Source organism: Podarcis cretensis (assembly GCF_951804945.1).
Source record: "Podarcis cretensis genome assembly, chromosome: 12".
Lineage (NCBI taxonomy): Eukaryota > Metazoa > Chordata > Lepidosauria > Squamata > Lacertidae > Podarcis > Podarcis cretensis.
In genome coordinates this window covers 56,359,323-56,367,953 of record NC_137181.1, presented here as the reverse complement: position 1 = coordinate 56,367,953, position 8,631 = coordinate 56,359,323, and the positions used below count along the sequence as shown (strand labels likewise).

The 8,631-nt window shown below is 44.9% G+C and overlaps 1 protein-coding gene across 1 annotated transcript; it reads right to left on the bottom strand.

Moving 5' to 3' along the window:
* Nucleotides 1-5,842: 5,842 nt before the first annotated feature.
* LOC307199977 (uncharacterized protein) lies at nucleotides 5,843-7,974 on the bottom strand. Its single transcript, XM_079948212.1, has 6 exons — nucleotides 7,941-7,974; nucleotides 7,226-7,367; nucleotides 7,030-7,148; nucleotides 6,749-6,898; nucleotides 6,196-6,338; nucleotides 5,843-6,058 (listed from the first exon to the last, which is right to left on the bottom strand). Exons 3-6 carry the CDS (start codon nucleotides 7,132-7,134, stop codon nucleotides 5,947-5,949), a joined length of 510 nt encoding a protein of 169 aa, XP_079804338.1. The 5' UTR covers nucleotides 7,135-7,148; nucleotides 7,226-7,367; nucleotides 7,941-7,974; the 3' UTR covers nucleotides 5,843-5,946.
* Between the last annotated feature and the right edge of the window lie 657 nt (nucleotides 7,975-8,631).

Genomic DNA, 8,631 nt, shown 5'->3' with positions numbered 1-8,631 from the left:
TGCCCAGTGGCGTAGCGTGGGGGGTGCAGGGGGGGCCGGCCGCACCGGGCGCAGCATCTGGGGGTTAGGGTTAGGGGGCGCAAATCCACGGGTTAGGGGGCGCAAATTACTTGCCTTGCCCCGGGTGCTGACAACCCACGCTACGCCACTGGTGCTGCCCAATCCTGTTGAGAAAGAACTAGAGAACGTTAAGGGAGGGTGGCATCACAAAACCATTAGCTGTATGGGGATGCTTAAAACTGACACTCGGGCTGCTTTAGCAATGTGGAGAGCCTGTAGTGTTTAGGATCTAGCTCTGCAATGAGACAAGCATTACATTACCATGTTCACAGAACCCAGTGGTTGTTGGCACCCAACAATAGTTGGTGTTAGAGCCAAGGACAGGCTGAGGCAGCTAATTATCATTTTGTCCTCTCCCTTCTTGCTGCCGAGTTCTATAAGACCAACAGTGACTCATGGTGTAGTGGGGGGCAGTTGCCCCGGACACAAAATTGTTAGGGGCACAAAATTTCAACACTAGGCATGTGCATGTGTCCTCCATCCGTTTCTCTCCATCCCACCTGCTATTCATGGCCCTGGGCACAGGCAACCCACGCTATGCCACTGACAAGTTGTAAGTAAGAAGGTAGGTAGCAGGAAAGTGAGAGCAGAGTGAAGTTGTGGGGCACTGTCCCGTTTGCCCTAATGGACCTACGGGTTTGCCCTAATGAATCTGCTTGCAAACCCATGGAAGCAGGTTGGAAATGATGGTAGAACTGCTTACCTGACAGTGATGGGAAAGAAGACCAAACCATCGGTTCCTCCCCACAGGTTCGTAGCTGCTGCAGTTGGTTCATCCTAAGCCTAAGGGCTGGTGATTTAAACCAGACTTAGGGGCACATATAGTTTATTTGCCAATTGTGGGCAGATAAACACTGAAACAGCTGCTCAAAATAGTGGGCGCAGTAGAAGACTTCGTGGGGCTGTTAGGCACACATCAAATTTCATGATGTAAGTAAGGGTTGCCTCTTCTCATTTCTGCAAAACGTGCCATGTCCCACTTGCAAGTGTTGAACATTTCTCAGTACAGTGGTACCTTGGGATACATACGCTTCAGGTTACATACGCTTCAGGTTACAGACTCCGCTAACCCAGAAATAGTACCTCGGGTTAAGAACTTTGCTTCAGGATGAGAACAGAAATCGTGCTCCGGCGGCGCGGCAGCAGCAGGAGGCCCCATTAGCTAAAGTGGTGCTTCAGGTTAAGAACAGACCTCCGGAATGAATTAAGTACTTAACCCGAGGTACCACTGTACTGCAGAGATTGGGCAGCAGCTGCACCTGAGCATTGAAGCTGTTGAACTAGGATGCCTTTAGGGTTGGGGAGTCAGCTAAACCTTTTCCTTTTTACTTTTTCAACTTGCTTTTACCACAAAGTCAGATTCTTTGTTTTTCCTGCTCATTATTTGCAGTAAATATGGTTCTGGTACTTCCTGAATCTTAACGGGATGAAGGGTTTATTTATGACAGTTTCTGGTTTAAAAGATCCTGGTTTGATATTGTTTTAAAATACTGAAGAAAGTTATTTCAGTCAATAAATGTGTTACTTTCTAAATAACTTCTTTTTAAAAGGATTTTGGACAAAAAAAATACAGATTGCTGTATTTTAGCTTTGGCACATTTTAAACGAGCATTTAGTTTCTTACTGTAATACCAGAAATAGGAGGAAAGTGTTTCTGTAAACATAGGGAAAGTAAAAACTGGAGGTAGTCTCTCTTAACAGAATGTATTACTGGTCTGTTTGCTGTGTTAAATGGTTTAAATTAATTGTGTGAACACATTCACCATGTAACAATGTGTGTGCGTGCGTAATTTGGGAGGTGAGGGCAAAATGTTTTACGAAAAAGAAGTTGAGTATGTAAGACTGCAATCCGAAATCCACTTATCTGGGAGAAAATCCCATTGAGCACAATGGGACTAATATCTGTGTCGAAGTGCATAGGCTTGCACTGCAAATTAGAAAACAATACCCAGCATCAACAATCAAAAGATTCTTTTTAAGTGCAATATATTTATTTCTGCCAGAAATATAATATCAACATGATGTGATATTTCAAGCACTAAATGTGATTTGTAAACAGCTTAAAATGATTATATATATATATATATATATATATATATATCACAAAGTTGTACATAAGTGCAAATGTGTGGATATTCATTTTTTCCCTTTCATTAAAATACTGGGATTTTTAAATATGGTATGTGTTCATTTGTTCAAGCTTGTTTCGATTTTAAACCAATTGACATACATTACTTTTTAAACGCCATGCGGAACACCTGCTGGCTACCAGCACCCCAAAGTCAAGACCCAAAGCAGGACTTGAGGGCAAATAGGTCTCTCTCACGTTTATATTCCCCAGCTGGTATTGAGAGCCAAACTGCCTCTGTTTGTGGAAGCAGCAAGTATCCATCTTGATTAGTAAAGGTAAAGGGACCCCTGACCATTAGGTCCAGTCGTGGCCGACTCTGGGGTTGCGGCGCTCATCTCACTTTACAGGCCGAGGGAGCCGGTGTACAGCTTCCGGGTCATGTGGCCAACATGATTAAGCTGCTTCTGGTGAACCAGAGCAGCGCACGGAAACGCCGTTTACCTTCCCACCAGAGTGGTACCTATTTATCTACTTGCACTTTGATGTGCTTTCGAACTGCTAGGTTGGCAAGAGCAGGGCCCTAGGCTCTGTGGTTTAACCCACAGTGCCACCTACGTCTTGATTAGTAGCCACTGATTATTCTCTCTTCCTTGGATTTGTCTAATGCCCAGTGCCGGATTTACATATAAGCTAAACAAGCTATAGCTTAGGGCCTCACTCTCTTGGGCCCCCCCAAAAAAAAAAAAATTAAAGAAAAAAACAACTGGATGTACATTTCCAAAATATAAGATAAAAAAACCAAATAAAATAAAACCTACATACAGCTTAATAATTATTTCACTATTAATATACTTCTTCTTAATTCTATTTCAGTTCAACAATTACTTTGATAAAATGCATATTTTGTTATGTGCAAATGGCTTTAGATACCTATTAGGTCCATAAATTACCATATATCATATATTCAATACAAAAAACAGCGGCAATTTGTTGTTGTCAAAGGACAGCTGGACATATAAAGGGCCCCATTGCCTTCAGTAGCTTAGGGCCTCATCAAACCTAAATCCGGCCGTGCTAATGCCCATTTAAAGCCATCTAAGTCGGCAGTCGTCGCCATGCTCTGTGGTAGTGAATGCCAGATAGTGCAGGCCTGATCCTGCGGTATCTCCATTGGGGAGGAGGAGGAACAAGCTTGGTGGCCAACCAGTGGCACATGCCATTTTTTGAGAGACCTTCTCCTTTGCCCTTTTAATCACACGACTCCCTTTTTATTTGTGTTTTAGCTCAACAGAGCTAATTTGGCACTGGAATCTAGATAGATTTCATTCTGGGTTTGGTAAGAAACAGCATCTGTACAAATCCAGTTGCATAGCACCAAGCGGGCACTGTGGCGTTTGCCCTCCTAGGTGGGTCATAAGGAAAGGGTTAAATGAGTGTGAAGTGATTGGCCAGCGGAAACCCAAGGGGAGGAGTTAGAGTTACAGTTGGAGTTGTTGGGAAGTCAGTTGGGAGTTGGAGAAGGAAGAGGGAGAATAAGTCTGTGGGTTGGTCTAGTTTTGATGTGTGAGAGTGAAAGAAACTGTTAGGAGAATCAGATAGACAGTTGGGATAATCAGTTAGAAGTTATTAGGAAGGTATAGGCTGGTATAGAAACTAAGGATAAGAAACTGACAAGAAAAATTATCTGAAACCATAAGCTTGTTCATGCTTATAAGATAAACTTGATTATTTCTTTTAATGTTAACAACTGTCTGGACGCAGTGCGCACCCAAGAGTAATGGGCTGGGAAGTGATCATAGTGGTGGCACAGGGATCAATAGACCGTCAAACGTCCGGGGACCCTGTGTGATCGCCACCGGCACCTATAAACTGGTGACTGGCTCTTCATTAACACAGAAGGCAGGAAGCAGATTTTTGTGTGTGCGCTGCTTTCCCTTAGTCTACATTTCTGTTCTTCTCTAACTTGGTTCTCCCAGTGGGACATAGGGCCATGGTAGGGACATAGGAAACTGCCATATATTGAATTAGACCATCCATCAGGGTCTTAGCCAGACTCCATTGTGCCTATCCTGTACTTTCAGGCACAGCCTATAATGAAGGTGTGGAAGGGTGTGTGTGTCATGGAGAGGTTATTTCCCCTTGTCTGACTTCTAGGATATCTTACGGAGTCCTGTTTTTCCTGAGTTGAGCATTGTAATGCAGAGGTTTCCTCCCTGCACCCATGCTTTCCCTTGGGACTCCTCCATACAACTTGTTTACAGTATTGAGTATTCATCCTGATTTGCTTGCACGATGTTTACACAGAGATTGGACCGTGTCCTTTCTTCATCAAGCATTTGTTCTGCTTAGCGGGAGGCTATACAACAAGAAGCATCCATCCAGATTTGCTTGTGCAGTGGTTATTTTAAAGTTTTTTAGGGACTTAATTACCCTTTCTATAGCACTTATCACAAAGTGGCATACAGAAAACTAAAGCAACAACAGACAACTTAAGCAGCAGCCATTTTTGAAAAAAAAAAAAGTCTTAACAGTTAAATACAGAAATGCCAAATGTTAAATACAAAAAAGATAGATGTCATCTTGTCTTCCCATTAATTAGTTGTTTATCCCATATCTGTCCCTCTTCTAGCTGCAAAAAGTCTGGCTTTTAAAAAAATAAGAATGAATTGATTGCATCAGAGGACCAGAGTGCTTTAAATCCACTTTAACTGTGCACACCTACATTCCTGGTACATGACTGAATCTCTCCTGCAAGATACTGATGGTCTGGAGGTGACCCCAGGCAAAAAAACAGCATCTTCACACCAGCAGTTTTTATTAAAATTGGCCACACGATGGCATTGTTGCACCACTGGGGGTTGTGAGCTGGAGGGAACAGTCTTCCACTAAGGAGCTCTCATTTTAAAGGAATGAACGCTAAGCGGAAGAATAGCATAACCTAACAAGAATTGCCTTTGGATTCAACCAACCAGCCATGAAATCTAGCCTTCTGCCTCCATCAGTGCTAAACAAGGAAGCTCATGAGAGATCTAAACCTCCCGGATCAGAGACGCATTGCCACTGAATATGATGGCAGGAACACAAGGACAGACAAAGACCTATTGAAACCTTTTGATTCAAAGGAGCTGTCAGAGTATGTACAGATGAGAAAGGTATGGGTATATATTCTACTGATATAATTTTCCATTAATTTGTCTACTTTAGAAGATGGCTCTTTTAAGGACATTTAAGCTTGTGGCCATTGCTACCTTCAAGCAGCAATTAACTCTGCAAGTCAGATTTACTGTATGTATGGTATCTGTCGTGCATCTACTGCATTGTATCCCCAGCCTTTTGAAGGAAGAAGAACTTTTGTTCAGGGCTCCAAAGAGGAATTTTGTCCTCCCTTGGATTAGGCCAGTTTTACCAGGAGGGTCATTGTCACACACTCAAATTCCTTCCCCATCCTTGCTCTCTAGCAGCCCCCTGAAAGAGAGCCTCCCTTGGACAATCAAGCTGGACTGGAAACACCCAGAGCTTGAAGGGAAAATGACTCCATTGGCGCCTTTGCAGCACACTACTCACCCGAGGAATTCCTGGTCATAGTGGAAGTTGACAACCATCCCCAGGAGAGCGATCAGCAGCTGTGGGAAGTTCTGGCGCACAGCTCTCTTGTATTTCTTCATCCTGAAGGTGGTGTGCAACAGGCTGGTGAGATGTTCCTAGAAGAGAGAGAGGTGCAAGTCACTTTCCCTGCTTTTGTGCAGAATACAGAAACCCCTCGATATCACCTTGGGAAGAAGGAAGCCAGAAAGCAGGTGGTTGGTCCTTACCACTTAGGTGGCAGATTCCGCCAAGGGGCTTTGGTAAAGCTGCTCGGCCATGAGATGGAGCAGTTGTTCTTGGTCAGCCAATGCTAAAACCTCCTTCCATATTCTCTGGCAGCCTCTGTGAATGCAAAAACAAGAGCAACGCTCAAATTCAAGTCTTCTGCTTGCTGCTGTGCCCCAGAGAGAGGAAATGGCAGCAAGGGCTTTCTGAGCAAGCTCTGCAGCTTGCCAACCTTTCCCTTAGCCCAGTAGAACCTGGAGGGAAACTGGAGGAGGTATTCAACCACTTTCTCCAGGCTGTGGTGTGACAAGATGGAGAAAGCGAAGACGGCCATGTTTCTGCCCTCCACTGTAGGCCCCTGGGTGAATTTGTAGAAGGCCTCCAGCAGCACTTCCACCTGTCAGAGAAAAGGAGAGGATTGCTTGGAGAGTAAAAGGAAGCAGGGTTGTCTGCAGGCAGATCCCTCCATCCCTCATAGAAAGAGGGACCCTTGACCTGTGCCACCACAGCCATCTTCCTTCAAAGGCACCACTCAGGGTCCTTGAGAGTATTGGACCCAGGCAGCTCCAGGGAAACAGTTTCCCTCTCCATTGTAGGCCAAGAGAAGAAGCTTGCCCGTCTGCTCCCAGAAGGAAGGCTCCCCATTCCGGAACCCATGTTTCTCAGGACCCTTGGCTGAGCTTCTTGTCCTGACATTGCCAGGCCCCTCTCAACAATCATGTGTCCTGGCCACTCAGTGGCATGAGGTTGCCTCCCCTACACCAAAGTGGAGACTCTTCTTCTCTCCTACCTTTGAAGACACCTTACCTCTACTGCTTTGCCGCTAAGCTGCTTGATGAACTCTTGCAGCAGGTGGGAGATATCCAAGGGGTTGAAGCTGCTCTCAAGAACCAGGTTGCTGGCCAGGAAGCACATGGCCTCCAAGAGCTGCTCAGCAGGGAGAAAGGCGCCAAAGACCTGAAGCAAGAGACGAAGGTCAGAGATGCCCACAGGGCAGGGCTGGGGAGCAGAAAGCCCAGGTGCTTTCTCTGTGGGACCCAGAACATGAGGCTTGAGAGACTGCTGTGCCTTGTGTGACAGCGACTTACCCTGGCAAGAGAGTAGCAGTCATTGATGAACAATGCAGGAACCGGACTTCTGGTGGAATTGAGGACCTTCTGAGCTCTGATGATGAGTGTTTGGTTCCTGGACATTCGTGCCAGCGTCTCTGCAAAGGAAAGCCAAAAGGTTAGTTCAGGTCTTGCTCACCCCATCCCATGCTGGGATGCATTCTTCCAGTCTTACCTTCTTTGCGCCGCAGGATGGGCAGAAGATGGCAGAGGGCCTCTGCTGCCTGCTGCCTGCACTCCGGGTCTGGATCCAATGCACACAGACAGGAAATGGCCACCAGTTGGCCAAGGGAGGATGCAGGAAGCGCTACCGATGGCTGAGAAGAAACCCAGAGAAGGGACTGATAAGAGAAGCAACCCATCACCATTTTTCCTACAACATTTTAAATTTAATTTTTTAAACTTTATTATGGTCACAGACCAGGATAAAAAACAAACAAACAAACAAACATATAAATAAAATAGCAGTTAGGATTTTTTTTAACTGATAAATGTTGGAGCAAATAAGGGCAAAGAAACAAGCATAGGATAAAACATCTGAATAAAATACAAGATTAAACACGGATAATGGATGGATAAAAACTGATAATTAAAACATTTTTATTAAATCTTCAAAACATTCCAAAACATTTAGCATCCTATACAGAAAAAAAATCAATATCTTTTTTTACTTCCCACCCCTCTTTTCCTGATGTTTGCTTTTTACATCTTTTCTCAGCTGTTTTACTCACTAGGATTCATTCTGCTATGCCCCAGCTCTGTTCTCAAAATTGGGTATGTACCGGGATGCCTGATTGTCCCTAGGGCAACTTGCAGGGTGGGGCTAGAAGTGACAGCCTGAAAGCCTTGACAGCCCTGCATGGTTGCAATGCTTTGCTTCAGTAACTCACATATTCCTGGATCTTCTGCAGGAGATCAGAAAGATCTCGGGATCGCCTTCCTTCGGACTATCTTCTTTCCACTCTTCATCGTGGTGATGACATCCGTAAGTCTGGCCTTCAGCTGGTCTTTGCTGAAGCCTTTGGGAGGAACATCAGCCGCATCTGGAGAACCTGTGCTTGGGATGCTGAGGGGAGAGAGAAGTAGCACTTGTGTCAAAAGGTTTTATTGCCTCCCATCCTTCAAAGACCCCTAGTACCACCACCATAGAAATGGACGGGGGTGGTGGCTTCTGAAAGCAATTTGTTATGTACTGCGTTCAATAGGATTCAGAATGCAGCAGTCTGATTGGTCCACAGGAGCCACCCAATCCAGCTCCAGATGGAAGTGAATCCGCAACCTGATTGGCCTACAGGAGAATCCCAGAATTAGCCAATCACGTGGGGCCCATTTTGTAAATAATGTCTATAAAGCAGACATTCTGGGGGAACTTCCATTCCTCCTCACCACTATGAGCTGAATAAAGAGCATGAAATCCACTCTCGACTCCAAGTATATTTCACAATTGATAATTGGGGGCAGGGGATTAGCACAGGATTACCTTAGAGGAAGATCCTCTCCTTCTTCCAGACTGATTTCCGAGATTTGATCCTCATCGAAATCAATTCCCTGGCCATGAGAAAAAGAAACATGAACGTCAGA

What these genes read in the sequence shown, in the direction of transcription:
- LOC307199977 (XM_079948212.1), bottom strand. Translation starts at nt 7,134, where the DNA reads ATGTCCAGGAACCAAACACTCATCATCAGAGCTCAGAAGGTCCTCAAT. An exon ending in ACTGCTACTCTCTTGCCAGG is followed by an intron (nt 6,899 to 7,029) that starts GTAAGTCGCTGT and finishes CTCTTGCTTCAG; the next exon opens with GTCTTTGGCGCCTTTCTCCC. An exon ending in CTCCTCCAGTTTCCCTCCAG is followed by an intron (nt 6,059 to 6,195) that starts GTTCTACTGGGC and finishes TTGCATTCACAG; the next exon opens with AGGCTGCCAGAGAATATGGA.